The sequence below is a fragment of the Epinephelus moara genome, chromosome 5 (genome assembly GCF_006386435.1).
Source record: "Epinephelus moara isolate mb chromosome 5, YSFRI_EMoa_1.0, whole genome shotgun sequence".
NCBI classification, from domain to species: Eukaryota; Metazoa; Chordata; class Actinopteri; order Perciformes; family Serranidae; genus Epinephelus; species Epinephelus moara.
In genome coordinates this window covers 25,513,529-25,533,952 of record NC_065510.1, presented here as the reverse complement: position 1 = coordinate 25,533,952, position 20,424 = coordinate 25,513,529, and the positions used below count along the sequence as shown (strand labels likewise).

Sequence of the window (20,424 nt, the reverse complement as noted above, 5' to 3'; positions counted from 1 at the left end):
ATGTAATTAGTTACTCTCCACTCCTGACTTTCCCTTCTCTAGATTTTAGAGGGAAATATTGTACTCTTGACATTTTATTTCCTTTTTTCATTTGGCAGGTAGTGACATTGCAGATAAATAAATGAATCTAATTTTACAAAATATAATGGATTACTATTGATTAACAATAAGTTCATATCAAGTATACTATGTCTTAGGTATTGTATATAATTAAAAAAAAATACTGTATTTATTATTAATTATATAAAATATTTCCCTCTGTGACCATGTAGAAATATACCATGGCATAATAGGAAAAGACTCCTCAAATTTGTACCCAAGATAAATACTTGATTGTATGTAATTTCCACCCCCGACTTTCCCTTCACAAGATTTTAGAAGGAAATATTGTGCTTATGACATTTTATTTCATTATTTTTCATTTGGCAGGTGATGACATCAAAGGTAAAAAAAAATATATATATAATTTTATAAAATATAATGGATTACTATTAATGAACTGTACATTAAGTTCATATCAAGTATATTATGTTTTGGGTATTGTATATAAAGCAATTGACTGTATGTAATTAGTTACTTCCCACCCCTGACTTTCTCTTTATTAGATTTTTAAGGGAAATATTGTACTTTTGACTTTATACATCTTTTTTTTTTTTTTTTTTTTTGACAGGTGGTGACATTGCAGGCTAAGATTTACATAATTTTGTAAAACATAATGGATTATTTACAGTATATTCAGTTTATACTATGTTTTGGAAACAAAACTATGCTTTTACTTGTTTTCCTTTTACCTTTATTTTGCCTAAGTCCTTTTTATAATAAATTTACGCTCTGAAAGGGGTCATTCTGCATCTTAAGTACTTTTATTTTTGATACTTGATTCCAGTGTCAATCAAGTTGATTAATGAGGAGTGTGTCTGACGTATATATTATGTATTTAATTTGATGCACCGAGGCTAACTGGGTGACTATGTGTTGTAATGTGTTTATTTTTATTTTGGTAATTATATGTTGATTGTATGTATGTGTATGCTGACCCCTAGCTCCAAGACAAATTTCTCTAAGACCAATAAATGAACTGAACTGAACTGAACTGAACTGAAGTACATTTTGGTGTTAATACTTCTGTACTTTTACTTAGAGATGTACTGTACTACTTTCATAAAGTTGGAGGACTCATCAAATTCTCATTAAAGATAATTTTGTGAAAATCAAATCAGTAGAGGACAAGGCATCCTGACTTAAAGCTCATTATGTTGGACCAAGTTTCAAAATATTTGATCCAACATTGTCCAAAATATAACAAAAGCATTTATTAATTACACCCTCATTACCTTGTAGACACTCACTCCTTTCAAAACATATGCCCCCTGTTTGTTCAACCTTTACTTATAATTTGCAAGTCTCTTGAGATTTGTTAAAAATAAGTCATATCTAAGCCTAAACTGATATTCTAAGAGATGATCAAGGTCCTCCTGAGCTACACAAGAAATTATGCAACTGTTTCCAGGGGCTGAGAGGTACTCTCCGTACTATTAACCTGACTTTACCTTAAGTTACTCGCATTACACTTTTATATTGTGGTATTTTTGGTCAAGATATCTGAATACTTCTCCACATGCACAGTAAAAGTAGAAAAAGAAAGACAGACATTTGCAAAAACACTTTACTTCTCTGCAACATGTTTCCCTTCAGAGAGATGTCAGCTAACAGTTAGCCCCAGTCCTTTCCCTTTGACTTACCAAAATACTATTCACAAAATACGATTCAAAGTGCCTTTCCACGGGGGAAACAGACTGGGATAACGCAGCTTGTAAGCAGGTGTGCTTCAGATATGAAATGATGAGAACAATAAAATAATACTGGCAGGCACTTCAGTCATTTGAGGTATGCACAGAACAAATAAAACAAACAGCATCATAGACTCGTCTTTAAAGGCATTTGCTGGCTGTGTGCAGGTAGTTGAGGTTTGGGCTCCACACACAGTGCAGTGCCCAGGCCTTTGGCTCTCGGTGGTCTACTGGTGGAGCATGCTGTCAGGTTTGGGATAGCCAAACAGCTTAAAGTCTGGTTCGTACAGCCTGTACAGTTCTCTCCTCATTGTCATGGGAATCTGCGCAAACCAGTCTCTTTCCCAGCTGGCCGCAGTTCGGTTTCGAGCCCCTGAAGGGAAGCGTACCAGATGATCCACCTCCAGAAGCTTCAGCAGGTGCTCCGCATCTGTTTCCAGGGTTTCTAGTCGTCCAACGAAGTCGTACTTCACCTGGCATGGATGGCACAGACGGTACACCTGAAACACACACAAAGCAAGTCTTCAGTTTTAAAAGTGCATCAGTTTGGGCATATGTTTGTGACTTTGTTATACCTGCTTTCTCCATAGCTGTTTCTAACTTGTGTGTGTGCACATATCTTGGTATACATGAAAAACAAGTCACACAACTCGTCTCCTGTTCTGTGTTTATTACCCCAAATGTTTATGGCTACACTGCCCTCCTCAATAATTATATGAATAGCAGAAGTAGAAGATAAAGAGACAGAGACACATGAAAGAATAAAAAAAAAATCTAAAAATTAAAATCAAAAATCAAAAAAGATAAGTGGCATATTATCATGCCAGAACAATGTGCATGCTGAAAAATGCCAGCATTCAGACTCAATGGTGAGATTGTTTGAGCGTGGAATTGACTGATGCAGTTGTCCAACAATAAAACACAGGAAAAAAATAGCACTCACGACCAGAAAAGAAGAAACGAGCTTCTCACAACCAGAAACTAGAATTACAGCCTCACAGTTGTATGCCTCCATGCACCAGTCAAGTTGCAGTTACAGTTTTTATCCATGTCAGTGAAAACATACATGCTCCACACACATCCTCCCTCCAGCAGCACAGAAGATAATAATGTAATCATAATAAACCTTACTTATAAAACGCTTTCCAAAACAAAGTTACATACACAGTTATCATGCTTTACATGATTGATCCCGCATTTTTAAAAAATGCAGGATTTAAGCGAATAAAATCAGACAATTTAAAGAAATACAAAGAAACAATAAAGATAAAATACCATTACTGAAGCAAATAAGCAAAGCTGGCAACTAACTGCCCTGTAGATTGCACTGACGTAGGTATGAGGCATGTAAATTGCATAGAGGAAGATCAATACAACAGCACAGTTTCAAGATGGGCACCCATGATTAGTGTCACCAATTCAGTACCTGACCAAATGTCTCCCTTCTGTTCCTGATATACTGTATGATGTTGAATAATGACCAGAAAAGTGTTAAATATTATGATGTCACAGTGAAGTTGACCTTTGACCATGTCATCACTTCATCATTATATCCTATTAGACATTTGTTTGAAATTTCTGTCATAATTAGCAAATTAATTCTTGAGTTATGACTTTTCTTGAGTCATGGCTAAAAAACATGCTTCCTGAGGTCACTGTGACCTTGACCTTTGACCTTCAACCACCAAATTCTATTCAGTTCATTCTTGAGTCCAAGTGGAAGTTTGCCAAATTTGAGGAAATTCCCTCAAGGCCTTCTTGAGATACCGTGTTCACAAAAATGAGACAGATACAAGGTCACAGAGACCTTTACCATTGACCACCAAAATGTAATCAGTTGTTTTTGAGTCAAAGTGGACGTTTTTGCTAAATTTAACAAAAATTCCCTAAAGGTGGTCTTGAAATATCCAATTACAGCGGTGAGATGGATAAGGTCACAGTGACCTTGACCTTTGACCTATGACCACCACAATCTACTCAGTTTGTTGTTGAGTCAAAGTGGAGATTTGTGCAAAATTTGAAGAATATTCCTCAAGGCTTTCTTGAGATATCTCGTTTACAAGAATGGGACGCACAGACTACCTAAAAACGGGCCTCCAGCCTCAGCTATCACCATCTCGAAGGCATAAAAAGAAACAAGTGCTTCTCACAACCAGAAAAAACCCCAAAAAGCATTGGCTCCAACAACAGCTGCCAAAACAAAGAAATATTCAAATTGGAATTTCTCACTGTGATACATAAATATCCTGTATATTAAATGCCAAAACAGTGCAATGTCAACATCAGAGCAGAGTGTATGTTTCATAGAATTACTGCAGTATGAAGTATAAAACTGGGACACACAAAGTGCAACAATCTTAGGTAATAGCAAGAACTCTGTGTTATAATGGTGCTGTCTTTCAAAAAAATGATGTGAAAGTGGAATATGACCAACAGAGGGGGAGAGCATGCACATAGCGAGCTCATAAAATCCAGTCATCTCATAAATAACATTATTGCTGTGTGAGACGAATACCTGCCGCCAGTGTTCATTGAAGATACTCTCCCTCTCCGTCTCTGGATCCAGCAGGTACGTGATAAACTGCTGAAATGTTGGTTTGATTCCTGCTGCGAACGCCTCAGCCGCTGTCGCTGGCAAACTGCCCGACACATTACCATAACGACGCAGCATGACAGAACCAAACTGCTTGTAGAAGTCCTCGTTAGGCCTGTAAACACACACAAATACACACAATTCAAGAATGATAGGACTGCTGTTTGATCAAAAGTGAAGGCTTTCCCTCAGCCTCACCCTCAACTCAAACACGTCCACAGTCACACACACACCCCCCTCTGTCTAACCATTCACTAATGGACACTTACTTTCCAAACTTGTTCCTGAAGGCTGAGATAAGACGAACAAAAGGGTCTCGTACAAACAGAAACTTGGTGTAGTGCTGGAGCTTGAGTGCCATCAGGTGGCGGGAGAGAGAACCATAATGGCGCCAAAACCTGGGAAAAGACACAAAAGGCACACAACACCATGACAGCAGATCTTAAGTGTAGTGACTGAAATGCTTTGAAGTCTTAGCTGTGTAGTCTCGTCCAGTACTGAAAATATTTGGTGATGTTACTAAATGACAACAAGCCAGATCAATAATTTCAATAAAAATAACTTGTCATATTTGTTGAAACTGTCACTTTATCATGACAGTAGTGCATGAGACAAATCATGTTCCTCGGCCCCGCAAACTGCTTCTTATGGCATTTGTGATTTGTGAACATAAACTAGGGCTGCACAATTAATCAAAAATATTCTCAAAATCACAACATGGCCAAGTTCAATATTTAAACTGCTGGAGCTGCAATTTCTGATAAAAGGTAAAATGTGCCATAACATACCATTATAATGAAGCACTGTGGTTCTACAGGAATGCTATAAATCATATTCCAGATGTAAGGGAACATGCTTGTTTGGTACAGACCCCTACAGAAATCACACCTTCATCACTGCTGTAAAATGAAATACAAAAATTGCCATTCCAACTAAAATCGCAACTCATATTGCAATATTTGTCAAAATAATTAAAATATTAACTTTTTTGCATATTGTGCAGCCCGAACAAAAACAACCAATCAGAGCCGAGGAGGCTCTGCAGCTGTTAATCTCTGCTCCCAAACTGTGGTCAAACTGTTAAACCAGGCAGTGCTGATCAAATATAAATCAAGATACTGTTTCTGCATTGCCTATTTTTCATCTCAAGTGTTTTGAAAAACCTATTTTAGTGTACTGTTTAGCTGTAAAATGAGAAAGTTGGTCTGGCAGGTGGGTAGTGGGCGCTACTTGTTGTTTCACTTGACTGTTTCCAACATGGCAGCCAGGTCACAAATGGTAAATGGTAAATGGACTGCACTGGACTTGTATAGTGCCTTTCTAGTCTTTCGACCACTCAAAGTGCTTTTAAACTATGTCACATTCACCCATTCACACACTGGCGGCCGAGGCTACCATACATGGTGCCACCTGCTACTCAGTAACCATTCCCATGCTCTCACACACTGATAGAGCAGCCATCAGAAGCAATTTGGGGTTCAGTATCTTGACCAAGGATGCTTCGTCATGCAGACTGGAGAAGCCGGGGATCAAACTGCCGATCTTCCGATTGGTGGATGACCCCCTCTATCTCTGAGCCACAGACACTGCACTTTCTTATTTCACAGCTACAATATGTTTCTGCAAACAGAATCTTGATTTATATTTGATCAGTTCAGTGATTGACATGATTGACAGCTGCATTAGAGACTCCTCTGCTCTGATTGGTTGTTTTCCGTGAGCTGTGGTAGATTCTAGTAAACGCCATTAGATGCATTAAGAGGAAGAGGGGAGTTTTTTTCCACAGATTATCTGTCTCATAACATACTGTGTGGACGTGGTGACAGTTTCAGCAAACATGACAAGAAGTTTTTTTTTTAGAAAAGTTACCAACTGCAGCTGTAAGAGGGGAAATATGTCTTGTACATCAGTGCAGATACAAAGACATATGTTGAGATACTCATATCCAAACACAGACAGCTCCTGAGAGGCAGAGAAAGGTCTGTCTGTGCTGCAGCACCAGCTCCCCCGCCTGTCGTTTCCACTCTCCTCTTCCAAGTGTCCACTCAGTAAATAACTGCTTAGCTCTCGGATAGCTTCTCAAACACGGTTTCAGTAGAACTGAATATCTAAGTGTTGTTGTAGGACTGTGTGAAAAAGGAACACCATGTACCTTTTCATTAATTACCAGCCCTCTGAAATAGAAGTGGAGACAGACTCGCAAACGAGAGAAATCAGACAGTAATTTAAAAACTGTTTCTTACGTCCTGGCTCTACAACCTGATTTTTTGGTAAATTTCCTTTGTTGTCATTGTGGGGCGGAGGTGTGTGGTTTGTTTGGCATTCCAGTCTTGTTTAGACACATATTTCAGTCTCTGTGTCTCACCGTTGACTTGTTAGAGGGATTTTTACTGAGTTGTTAAAGAAATTACAGAGGGGGGCTTGGTCTCTGTGCAGGAATTCAGTTTGTGGAGGCAGCATGTTTTCTTTACAACAGGTCTTTCTTTTCCAACTCATTGTTCTGTCTTACAATACTATTCAATATGTTGGAGACATATTCCTTCTTGTGTGGTACAGTCAAACATTTTTGCTCAAATACAATAAACACCACATAAAATTATCTTATTAGTTAGAAAAGTAATATATTTATGGTACACATAGTACTTTGAGATTTGTCACTTGATGCCTCTTGAATCCTGATGAGCATCTGGAGGTATCACAATTAATTTTTCCTCATTAATTGATGCTTGATTGGAGGAAGCATTAAAGGGGAACACCACCTGAATTAAAAAATCCCCATGATATTTCTATGGCCTAGGAAATTTCTCTCTCTCAAACCTAGAAACCAGAGAAGTAAGTCTCAAACTTGTGATGTCATAGGATTAGGGTTACAGCGGTATACTGGTTTTAAGGTATACCATGATATAAAACTGGCGGTTATCATACCATGTACATTTGATTATCTACTATATTGTAAAAAATGCAACTGGACCGAAAATCTCAACTTTATTTAAGTTATTTAACAGGGAGACTTTTTACACATACTTCCATTTTTTTTAAATGGTTTCAGGTACGGTTGCAACATTCAATCTCAACTTTATTTTAGTTTTTACATATACATCAATTTTTAAAAATGGCTTCAAGTGTCAACAATAGCAATAAAATGTTCAAACAAAAATAACCCTTCTCTTTTCATTCCTTTAAGGGTCATTTTGTTGTATAATAATAATAATAATAATAAAAATTAATGAAAAAAAAACAACTATTACCATGATACCGTGAAACTGCGATATTTTATGTGACAGTTATTGTACCATGAAAATCTTATACCGTTGCAACCTTAGATAGGGTATAAGGCCTGAGCTGCTCCATAGACAATGAATGGGAGCCTGATTTTGAGGATCCACAGAATGTTTGTTTTCTGTTTTTTTGCTCCCAAAAAACCTTTATTCTATTGTAGTGATCTCAGCTCTCAGCAGATCTCAACTGTCTTAAACCATAGGAACAACATGTATGAATTTTTACAATGGGCGTAGGTCCCCTTTAAAGATAATACCATCTAAGATGATTAGAAGTGCAACTGATACACATAATAAATTCAATTTCAAAGCAGACACATCTTGTACCATTCTGCAATTACAGATAAATCACACATGGGTTTTTAAGGGTGAACCTGATTTTTAGACTTGATTTTTAGACTTTAAGACTCCATAACTTCTAATGTGAATGTTTTTAGATTTTAAAAAAAAAAGTATTCAACAAAAGTAAATTACAAAGAGATTTAGTAATTCTAAGAGTTATATGCGTGCAGTGTGGAGAAGATTTTTTAACATCACTTAGGGAGATATGATTTAAAAATAAAAATATTCAGAAATATTTTTTTTCAGGTGGCTTGTCAAAAATTTCTTCAGGGGTGAGGCGACACTAGAGAGATTTGGATTTACAGTATGACCATATTCCTGGTTGTGACTAACACCTACATATAAACGAGAATTTAATGGGAAACATCTCCTCAATTCACTGTGCAACCATTAGGGGTGGGAATCACCAATGGCCTCACTATAAAATATTATCATGATACTTAAGTCACGATACAATATTATTGAGATTTTAAACATTTTGCAATATGCCGTAAAATATATTGCGAAATGTTGTGATTAAATACACTTTTTCAACTACAAATTATTTCCCCAAAGGAAATCTTTATTGACTGATCTGTTTTGGTCTGTTCATATCAATGAATCATTTCTATTGCAGCAAAATGTATCTAGTGAACTGAAAAACAATTGATTGTAGTGTTCTAGTGGCCGACCAAAGGTTTAATCTATATTTGCAATATTGATAATAGATATGATAAAAAAAATAGATCGATACTTGGCATCTGTGTATCGATTACATATTGCCATGCAAAATATCCCGACACCATGAAGTATCAATTTTTACTCCCATCCCTAGCAAGCATACACATATCTTTGTGTGTGTGTGTCATACTTGGCAAAAGTGAGGTGGAGAGAGGAGTTGTGTACGACGTCAGGAGGTACAGCCTCTGGGTCAGTGTAAGGTTTTCCTGAGGAGGGCGAAATAAGAGACTGAGACAGAACCACCATCACTCTCTTCCAGTTGGTGCACGCCACCTGTACGGAGAACAGTGACGGAGGGACAGAAAAAGGAAAGACAAGGAGTCCAGACAGACAAGACGGACCACGAACATTAGTGTGTGAGCAAGTGTGTTTTGACTGGTTGCAAAATACTAAAAGAAAAAAGCATTTTTTAGATGTTTTTTGTCTTTCTTGCTTTTTTTTCTCACACTTCCATCCACACACAGTGAACTCACCCACTACCCACATGCTCACACAAGTCCGCACACACACACACACACACACACACACACACACACACACACACACACACACACACACACACACNCACACTTCCATCCACACACAGTGAACTCACCCACTACCCACATGCTCACACAAGTCCGCACACACACACACACACACACACACACACACACACACACACACACACACGAGGCAGCTGTACCTTGGGAACGTAGCAGTAGATAATCTGGTGAGTGTCATCCACTATCAGGTGATCCAGTTCCCTGTTGGGGATCTGCTCAAATGCCCGAGTCCTCCCTGGGAATTCAACAGCATCCTTTCCTGAACACACATCCATGATACTCTGCTTCCTCGCCTCCTGCTCCCTATCATCCGTCCACTCCTCCTCTGTATGCTCCTCAGCTGTTCCACCTGTCTCATCAGGTACCAGTGTTGGACTGGGAGCAGTAGTGAGGACAGTGGAGAAAGAACCGGTCTTGGCTCTGCTGGTGGACGTGGAGTGTGAGGGCCCGGTGGTCGTCTGAGGGTGAAGCGACTCACGTTTGGGATCCTGCAGCGGGTAGAGGTTGAAGCCCCCGACATCGTCCCAGTACACGATGATCAGCAGAATCATGAACAAAGACCCCAGGATGAATGCCACCCGCAGACCACGCCATGTTCCCATGATTATACTAAATCCAGAGCCGTGATTGGTGAAGAAAAGAGGAAGAGGTTATCTCAGCTCCATGGCGGGTGGCTATCTATCGCAGAAGGGCACACTTCCTACTCGCAAGCTGCAACTGAAAGAAACAGGAAATGTTACTAAGAGCCCAGTTCCTCTTTTGCTGTCTAAATGAAGTAAAATGATTAATCAGCCATAAAATGATTTATTCTTAGACAGTGAAACATAATGTGGCGTCTTCAGTAGCTCCGCTTCAAAAAACACACACTGGCAGTTCACCAGTGTATATACAAGTACATTTACTCAAGTACTGTATGTGGACCATTTAGAGAGGAATATTCCACTTTTTAATCGAATACCTTCTTTTACATATTTGCTGAAGAAATCTGAGGCACTCAAGAGGGTTATTATTTTAAAAGCCTTTGATATCTGATGGCTATTTAGTCATAGTGGCAGTTAAAAACATGCTTACACGTTTCAGCCATTACGGCTTCATCAAGTCAAGCACCCTCATTCACACTTAAGCAGCACTCCATGTGAATGAACATTTATTTAACACCCTTTGCAGTTACCAGTTGCTCTGAAGAGCAAGATTTAACAAAGCCTACAAAATAAATGATGATCACGATGCAGCTACCCAGCCGTATAGGAAGTATTTAAAGTTCCACCGTGACCAACTTTTGCAAGAATCTTCCTGTTACAAATCAAAAGTTAAATTCATGATAAGTAAAACACACCTTTGCGCAGTTTAATACACTCAGCTGTTTTGCTGCTACAGCCTTACTATGTCTGGTATAATCAGTAGCTTACAGTGGCTAATGTTAGCAAACCTTAACTGTAAAGACTGCTGTTTAACTGGCATTACTGACTCTTTTCTGCTCATACTACTGTTACACTAAATTTTAACATTTTCTATCCCCCTGTTTTTCCACTCTTGACCACAGTTGGCTCCACTTAGCAAAAGCTACATGGACTTTTTAAAAAATACTTAAGCAATAATAATCTGTTCATATCATACTCAGGGGCCATTCTGTAGCCTAATAATACTTTTTATAGTATATTTGATGGCGAATGTAACATAAAGCTCAATTAGAGGCCCGGGGTCTCATTTATAAACATTGCATACGCACAAAATGAGGCCTGAAAGAGGCGTACGTCACTTCCCGCACAAAAGTTATGACCTTAAAAATACACTTAATGGGAGGACCTTTGACCTATGCTTACGAACATCATTTTGGAGATGGGAAATTGGCGATGCAGACGGTGAGGTGAAAGCCTGATTGTAAGAAACTGTCAAATATGTTTTGGTGCACACCATTTTGGCTTTTGTCCGTAGATACAGTTTTAGTATGGATCCTATGCATTGTTTTATAAATGAGACCCCAGGTCTGGTTCTTTTTTTTTATAGAAGTTCTTTGAATGTATAAAACCAGATTGATGGCTACCTCAAATTATGCATCATTCATATTCCTTTAGTCTGCAAAGGTCCTCAGATCATGACTGATATATTATCTGAAGCCTAATTTTTACACAAGTAATATTCATACTGGTTTAAATAAACAATTTGATTGTATTTCCTGATCTTTGCTGAGCAACAGTTTTGTGTGAAAGCAATTAGAGGCCTGTCCCAAATATAGGCCTGTTGATTTCAGTCATTTAAGCAAATAATAGCCCGGGCTATTAATTGAAGTTTTACGGTATTTGTACTTAAATTTAAGTTTAATTTTGACTGTAGGTCTTTTAGTTGTAAAGGAGTATTTTTATAATGAGTCATGCTAAGCCTCAAAAACTTCCTCCACCACTGGGGTTTCCAGTATTTCTCCAAAATAAAAATATCCTGATATAAGCAGGTCCATTTATTACCCCAGTAAGAAAGAAAGTAAGTAGATTTAGACCTATTAAAGGAACTGTATAAATTCCAAGCATCAGAGTCAGATTCAGGTTGAGGGGGCTGAGTTAGCTGCCAACAGTACAAACAAGAGCGCAAACAACCAACACAGTGCTGTCAGAGTTTATGGGGGTGGGAGGTACGCTTCTGCACGACACTGTGATTTGGTTGGGATAATGTTATCAGCTGTATCAGCTGTATGAGTGCAGTGCGGGTGGCGGCAAATAGCCAGCGAGTGGGACACACACAGGGATTTGCATGCAGTAACATGCACACGCCACTGCACCGTCGACCACAACAAGGAAGAGATGCTTGGATTACAACACACACAGAGGGAGCGTGACATCATTCTCAGTCAGGATGCCGTTACTCCACTATGTCTTTACATAGCAAATACTGGTTTGCTGTTAAAAGTGCTCTTATCAGCTTTGTTTATTAGGTAGCACTTTCTAATAAGCCACCTTTAACAGTGAATTATAATCAGTAAATAGGAGCTTTCTTAATGGTTAGTGAATGATTTACTGATGCTTTATAGATCAGAAGCCATCAATAAGAAGATTTGGGTTGGCAGGTTGTCAAAAAATTGGATGCTGTTTATTCTTTCTGTTAAAACATGATCAAATACTTATTTATAATTATTTGAATGCCTTATTTAATAGAGTTCTCCATACAATTATTGGTTGTACATATTAACAGGGCCTATTAGACTGTAGAGCCAACAATCATTTAGTTCCTACACTCTTACAGTTCACTACAACATCTCATCCACGTTCTTTGTGTACACACAGACAATGATGTACAACATTCCATTCAGCTGCCTGGTCACCATGGCAACAGTAAGCCGTGTCTCTAATTGTCTTACATCCAGTGGTTGGATTAAAGCAAAAAAAATCAACATGGAACAAACTGTACTAAACTGGAATGAAATAAAATACTGGCATTAAATCCTGCACATGCGCCCTGCAGCCGGCTGCCTTGCACATGTTCTGTCAAGTGACGTTTACAAAACAGTCATTCAGGCGTCGAATCATCTGTGGCTTATAATTTGTAACAGGCGGGGCAGAGCACTGGCACCAGTGTGCAACAGCCTACAGTGACATTTTTACACACCAGAAACAAACAAACATAATGAAGAATATTAGTAGGATGATGTTTAATGTCTCGGGGAAGTAAACACAGCGCCTGTAGTTTATGTGACAGGTGGTCTTTTCACTGAAAATGGAAATGCTAAATTAAATAGAGAGGGGGCGGTGTTTATAAATGCACATAAAGTAACACACTGAGCACTGTGAGTCAGTGTTCACTTAAATCCACTGATGAATTTAAGGGCATCATAAAGAATGTGGCGATAGAGACATGTGCTTGTTTTTCTTGAGAGGCCACTGTGTTTGAATAGCTGTTGTTTTATTGTGGATTTTTTGTGTGTTATATGTTGTATTTGTTGCATTTTAAATGTGTTTGATTGGCTGCTACCTCGACCAGGTCTCTTGTAAAAGATTTTCAATCATTTTCAATTTTTTTGTGTGATGTTAGGTCCAATGTGTTAATACAGTATGTCAAAATAAAAAAATAACTGTAAAGTCACACAGGTGAGGTTGTGCTGAAAAAAATGACACCAAACAAGGCAAGATAAACAGTTTTTAAGGTGAAATTTAAAGGTACAATCAAAAGCATTCAAAAACGGCCAATTATACCCTTGACTACAAAGGGTTAAAAACAATATAAAATTAAAATCAATGGTGGGCGGAGTAGCTTAAAAGATCCTACTCATGTAAAGCACTGGTACTTTAGAATGACAGCTACTGAAGTTGTAAAAAAAAAACTCTTGGTAGACAGTGTAATAACATGCTGTACTGTCACTTGTAGGCTGCTGCAATAATGTCACACTGTGTTATTGTTACTTTTTACTGACCCCAACTTGTCGTGGACATTAGCCACATTTTTTTTCCATTTTACAGACCAAATCTTCAACTGAATAATTTTAAGTATGTGCTAAAAACGGTTATGACCTGTGTGCATTTACCCAGGGGCCGTGGGAACCTGAGGCTCCGCCCGGGGCGCTCAGCTGTCACAGAGCTGTGAACAAACGGGGCAGTGGGGGCAGCAGCAGCAGCAGCAGCAGCTTCGGTCCGGTGCCTGCCGGAGGGTCTACACCCCTTATTGTCTGTGCCATAAAAACATCTGCTGTCGGAGGAAATAGTGGAAAAAATGACGGTCCTAATAAAACCAGGAAAAACTCCAGACTCAGAGGAGCATAACAGACAGTCCTCTCCCTGCTGCTCATATTTTTAGAAAATTGTTGTTTTTTTCTGTGGTGTTTCTTTCCACTAGGTTTTAAATCTACACTCCACGTTGACTGGAGGGGCCTATTTTAAGACATCAACATCCTCAAGCTCTTGTGGAGACTTGGCACGCGCTATACTTACACACAAACACACGTGCGCAAAGACGCGCAAAAAGGAGAAAAACATTGAAATACTCCGGTGTGAAGTTTAATGCGTCTGTGGAGCTCCGTGGCAAGTTTGCAGTGGTTTTCATGGTTATTTTTTTAAATGTTGGCCGTCCATGAGGGGAGAGGCCACAGGCTGTTTTATTTCAGTTAATATTTTTTCTTTTTCTCTGTATCACCTCCTCCAAATCCTCGGTCGGAAACAGCCTTAATTTATACAGTACACAGGTTACAATGTGCCCTTTCACCGGCCGCACCGGACACTGTCCCTCTCTCATGCACACGGACACTCTTTGACTCCACACGCAGTAGCCCACGACAGAAAGACTGTTCTTATCTTCCTCCACAGTCTCCTCTGCTCTTCCTCCCCACTATCCCCCTCATCACGCTCCCTTTGAGGTGTAAAGAAAGCCCGGTTCTGTTCCCTTTATGCCCTCCACACCGGGAGCATCACGGCGACAATTAAAGCCAGTCTGAACATGAATCTGTCTGTGTGAGAAAAACACCACCAATAACCCGGGTCTCGGGTTAAATCTTACCCGGCAGATGAGCTTCATGGTGCCGGTCAGTCCGCCCTTTGTCGCCTTCTGCTCGGTGTCCCCTCTCTGTCTGTCCGTCAGCCCGGTGATGAGACCGGGTGGGCACGACAGGACTGTGGCGGTCTGCACTCTCCAGAATGAAGAGTCTCGCGATATTTGGGGAGCCATACAGCCACCTACTCTTCCACACACACACACACACACACACACACACACACACACACACTCATTTTACACACCACACCACTCATGCTGCCGGACTATGCTGTGAAACCATAAACCCGCCTACGCCTATGGCACTGGTGCCCAAAATAAGGTCCTGGGACCCGCAGGCGGCCTCAGAGGGATAAAAACATATAAAATGTTATGCATAATGCAAATTAAAATACCCATGGTATATCAAAATTATAAGTCATGTTAAACATTAAAATAGTACATTAAAAAAATCCAGTAGGCCTAAATAGAATTTAATAAACGAGATTCTAAGTTGTTATTATGAGATAATAAGTTAAAAAACATACATTTTGAATTAATAATGATATACTATGAAAAAATAATCACAACCTTTTAAATAATATTATGATATACTGAGTTAATATTATGAGGCAATATTTTGACTTTTGCCGAACATTTTCATCATGCCTAACATTACATGTATTTTTCTTTTCTTGGCAGAAATGGTTTTTCATAATACACATGAGGTTTAATTTTTATTTTATGTTTTGTTTGTGAGTTTATGGATTTTTGCAACCTCCAATTTAAAACTTTGATTTTGACTCAGTGCGTTTAGCCTACATATGACAACATCTGGACCAACAAAGTAATGAATAATAACGTGTCTTTATTTAGAAGTAATTCCCCAGAATAATTAAAATATAAGGTCTTTGAATATAACTTTAAAGACCTTGTTTTTGGTTTCTGGTTCAAACTTGGAGCTGCAAAACATGTTTGAGCCTTAAAATGAAGGTAACATAGTCTTAATGAGCATTCATAGAAGAAATAACTGTTATTCATTTCCATTTCATTTTTTGTTAAAGCCACAGGGAGCCACTGGAGAGGAGCTAAAGAGCCACATGTGACTCCAGAGCCACAGGTTGCCTACCCCTGGTTTAGGGAGATTTGTGCCCTCAGTATTTCTAAATTCCTGACTACGGCCCTGTTAAGCAGTGTAGTGTATGAAACCTGGACAATCATCTCACCAACCCCCCCAAAAGTGCAGAAAACAAGTATTAAATGGATCATGTATAGCCTTACTTACAGTAACATCTAATTAAGCATCAGCGGGTTAGTTAATTAAACATCTTGGTAATTTTTTAAGCTTATATTTTTGTCATGTTGCATATAGGTTTTAGGTTATTTCACCTATTTTGCTCCTCTGTCCCTCCATACATGTAGTAAATGAGACATAAAAAATATTAAAAGCAACCACAGTGGTGGAAGAATTATTCAGATCTTTTTTAAACTGCAGAAACACCATGCTACAAGTAAAAGTCCTGAATTCAAAATTCTATTCAAGCAAAAGAACACAAAAATTTGCAACAAAATATACTTTAAGTACTTAAGGCAAAAGTACTCAATGGGCAGCAGAACAGCCTCTGTCAGTGTTATATTACTGTATTATATATAATATTTATAGATTATTCCTGATGCAAATTAGAGATCTTATAGTGATGGGTGGTTATTCCAAGATAATGTGTAATTTAAATGTTTTCTGTGCACAATCTCGATGTGATAAGTAACTGTCAGGTAAAAGGAAGTGGAGTAAAAAGTACTGTATTTGCTTCTTAGATGTGGTGGAGCAGAAGTAGCCTATATATGGTAAAACTCAAATAAAGTACATATACCTCAAATCTGTAAATTGTGCATATACTCAAGCAAAGTTATTTTCTACCACTGTCCAGCACAACACCACCATGAAGTACAGCCTATATAAGAAGTAGTCAAAAAAAAGAGTTGAATATAAGGAGATATTTATAGCAGGGCTGTTGTACTGAAATGCATTACTCTGCAGGTGTTTCTACAGTATTTTTCTTTTTACTCTGTATATATGCTGTCTTATTTTCTGACCTTATTTTGTGAGTTATAAAAGTCTAAACATGGTATCATCCATGTTTGAATGAAGAGCTGTCTCCTAATGAGTATTTATAACATCTGTGAGCGGATGGGAAAATGATGGGGTGGCCGCTGTCTCCACATCAAAGGGACCAGGCGGCTCAGCAGCAGTCCACACAACGTTAAGACCACACGGATCCTGTTACTAAAATAAGAGAGAGAGAAATTTCACTTAAGGCATTTTGTCCAGAAAGTAAAGAAGTGTTGGACAGTGCCACAACAAGTTTAGCAGATTTACAGTTTGACGCCTCTCTCTTAGGACCAGGTGGATCAATGTTTGGATAAATCACTGCCAGCTAATGAAGCTGTTTATATATAATATACTGCTTATGTCAAATGGAATTCAGCAGTTTTGACAGGCTGGTACTTTACTTGAGAACTGCCACTCTACACTAATTTATACCTCTGTTCAGCTATATTCCAGACGACGATACTGTACTTTTTACTCCACTACATTTATTTGACAGTTATAGCTTTTACATAAAAACACATGATAGGCGTCTGTGATCTGATGCAGTACTTTATAACTAATCAGCCCAGTGGTATATAAAGTATCTACAAAAAGGCAGGCTGTAACATCTGAATACTCATATTTGTTAGTAACAAAACCAGAATAATAATTCTCTAACACTCTGAAATGAGGCTTTCTGAGTGAATACTGTGGTTACTTTAAGTTGGCTACATTTTGCTATACTTTTACTTGTGTAAAGTTTGGACTTTTACTTGTAATGGAGTATTTTTCGACCATGTTTTTTCCTCTATTTTTACTCTAGTTAAAGGTCTAGGGCAGGGGTCGGCAACCTTTACTATCATAAGAGCCATTTTTGACCAAAAATAATTTTCAAAAATCTGTGTGGAGCCACAAAATATATTTGAGACTTTTAATGAAGTTAAAAAGGCCTATTAAGTCTAAATTAGCCTATACTAATAGTCTAAATGATCATTCATTCATGTCTTACCACAAGGTGGCGACTCTACAGGGCACTGTTCATGATTATTTGGTACTTTATCTTTGCAGAGCTGGCGGTGGAAGCAAACAAATCTGTCCGCACACTAGTTAATTCTCTATCTTATTCTGAGACTTTTACTTTTTTGATCTGGCATCCATAGCTAACCAGCTAGGAGGACTCAAGACGAGCCTCTGCTGTGGAGGTTTGGCACAATTTCAAGGCAAATGTGTCAGGCAGTAGATGTGTTACGCACATTTTAGTTATTTTCATTTGGTTTGGAGGCTTCACAGTTTCACAGTTGGAGAATGCAGGAGTTTCTTTAGGCCTACAACACTGATATATAAAAAATAAAATGTCAAAAAACAAGAACATTACTCATTTCCATGTCATTTTTTTTTGTCAAGAAGCCACTGGAGAGGTGCTAAAGAGCCACATGTGGCTCCTGAGCCTCAGGTTGCCTACCCCTGGTCTAGGGTGTAGGATTTAGGGGGATGTATTTGCAGAAATGGAATGTAATATAATAAGTGGATTTTCTTTAGTGAATAATCACCTGAAAAACAGCATTGCTGCATATTTATTTATTTAGAAGGCGCCATTTCTATCTCCAGAGGGAGCGGGTCCTCCTCTGTGGAGTCCGCCATGTTGCACCAACATGTTTCTACAGTAGCCCAGAATGGACAAACCAAACACTGGCTCTAGACAGGGCCTTTCGCATCTTTGTGTCGGCTACTATAGTTAGCAGCCCCTCTGCATAGTGAGTTTTTTAACGTGAGACTGCTTTAAGCAGTGTTTTTATCAGTTTAAATGTGTTTGTTTTGGAGAGGAAGAGACCTCTGTGGACAATTCAGCTCCTGGTAAAAACTCTGCTGAATGTCTGGGTCTTAAGTTATCAGGACAAAAAGTTGAGCAAAGGTTAGCAGGAAGTGGGCTACAGACAGAGAACCACTTAAACATGAAACTTTTATTTAGTGTTCTTACCACTTTTTATCACCTGGTTCTTATGTTTTGGAGAGGAAGAGACCTCGGACAATCTGGCTCCGGGTAAAAATCTCCTGAACAATGAACACTGAAGAAATTCTAACCAGGAGAAGTTTAAGCTGGTTGTAATCTACAATCCTCACCACTAGATGCTACTAAATCCCCCTGAATCTTACACACTGCTCCTTTTAGGATCTGAGCACTGGCAAAATTAAAAGCAGCATCCTAAATTTAAGTCATGGTTCAGATAGTAACTATGAAGGTACATTAGGGGACTAAACTTTAACACCAAGTTTCCACCTCTTAGATAATGTCTCCTATAAATAAGTTGTTGGTTCACCCTGTCAAACATCCCAGTGAACATCTGTACATACATTAGGTCATGAAGTTAATGAGGTAAAAGATCTCTGCAGTCTATAGAGTCAATATATAGAGTGGTCCATCACTGTCTGACCTCACATCTCCATTAAGGATTAACTAATGAAGTGAAATGGTGCTGGCACATCAAGAACTAACTGTTCCCTGTATGTCGAGTCTCTGCAGAATCAGTTTGTCTTCCTAACAGTGACACAAATGTTGAATATCAAACTCAGAACTGTGCTGTCATTATGAACTCTGGTAAAACCAACCTGCTAGAAAACCTCTCAGCAATCTTTAGAACAGTTTATTTATCCCACACAAAAGAAATTATACTGTGTTTTACTTTCCACAAGCAGACTAAATTACTTGTGAGTCACTGGAGGGACGGCTTGATAAATTTATGAGGAAGACTTTCACCTTAATGACAGGCCAGCTATCCAGGGGAATACAGAGAACCCCGTCATCTTGGCTGCATGAAATCTTTCAGGACCACAAAATACACAGTAGATATGAAGCAGTGACTGACCTACACTTACAAATGTTTTGAACTATGGTGAAAGATAGCAATATTAAAGTCATCTGTGCAGACAGATTTGTACCCTTTAGCACTTCTGAGCTACAATTTAAGGCAGAGTTGCTCAAAGTGCAGCCGAAACATTTAGTGCGGCCCTTCAACTACATAAAATGCATAAATTATGTTTTGATCATCTGCAGTCCTTTTCTTTTTTTAAAGAGATTTTTTGGGGCGGCTTTTGGCCTTTGTTTAGTGGGGCGGATGTGGTGGGCTGTGGGTTAAAATTGAGGCTGTGGCTGCTACATCAGGGACACAGCATTTGTGCATGGGGCACCTGTTCTGCCAAGTGAGCTAGTGGGTGCCCCATCATCTGTGGTCCATTTTAATACTTTCACATTCAATAACATACATTTAATATGCTGCTCAGGTACTGTTTCAATTTGCGCCCAACAACAAGCGTTTGTTACCCTGGAAATCCAGAGTTCTCGCGAGAGCACAGTTTGAATTTGCTCAGTGAGTCACTCTGGCAATCAGTAATGATGCTCATTACCCATGCCGTTGGAGCCGAGCTGCACCAATCACATCGGTGTATCTGATATTGGGCGGGCCAGAGGCGAGCTAAACAGATGACGACAGCGCTGCCACGACAAAGTCCGGAATCAGTCAGTAAACATTGCAAGATGGCTACGGATGAACACCAGTTGTTTGAAACGGCTTTGGCCGCTACAATGAACGAGTTAGACTTCGCTTTTTCTCTAAAAGAGGAA

At 38.9% G+C, this 20,424-nt stretch overlaps 1 protein-coding gene across 1 annotated transcript; it reads right to left on the bottom strand.

Moving 5' to 3' along the window:
* Nucleotides 1–1,652: 1,652 nt before the first annotated feature.
* Nucleotides 1,653–14,876, bottom strand: LOC126390844 (carbohydrate sulfotransferase 12-like). Its single transcript, XM_050045327.1, has 6 exons — nt 14,744–14,876; nt 9,409–9,985; nt 8,854–8,996; nt 4,653–4,781; nt 4,306–4,498; nt 1,653–2,290 (listed from the first exon to the last, which is right to left on the bottom strand). The coding sequence occupies exons 2-6, from the start codon at nt 9,868–9,870 to the stop codon at nt 2,018–2,020; spliced, it is 1,200 nt and encodes a 399-aa protein (XP_049901284.1). The 5' UTR covers nt 9,871–9,985; nt 14,744–14,876; the 3' UTR covers nt 1,653–2,017.
* Between the last annotated feature and the right edge of the window lie 5,548 nt (nt 14,877–20,424).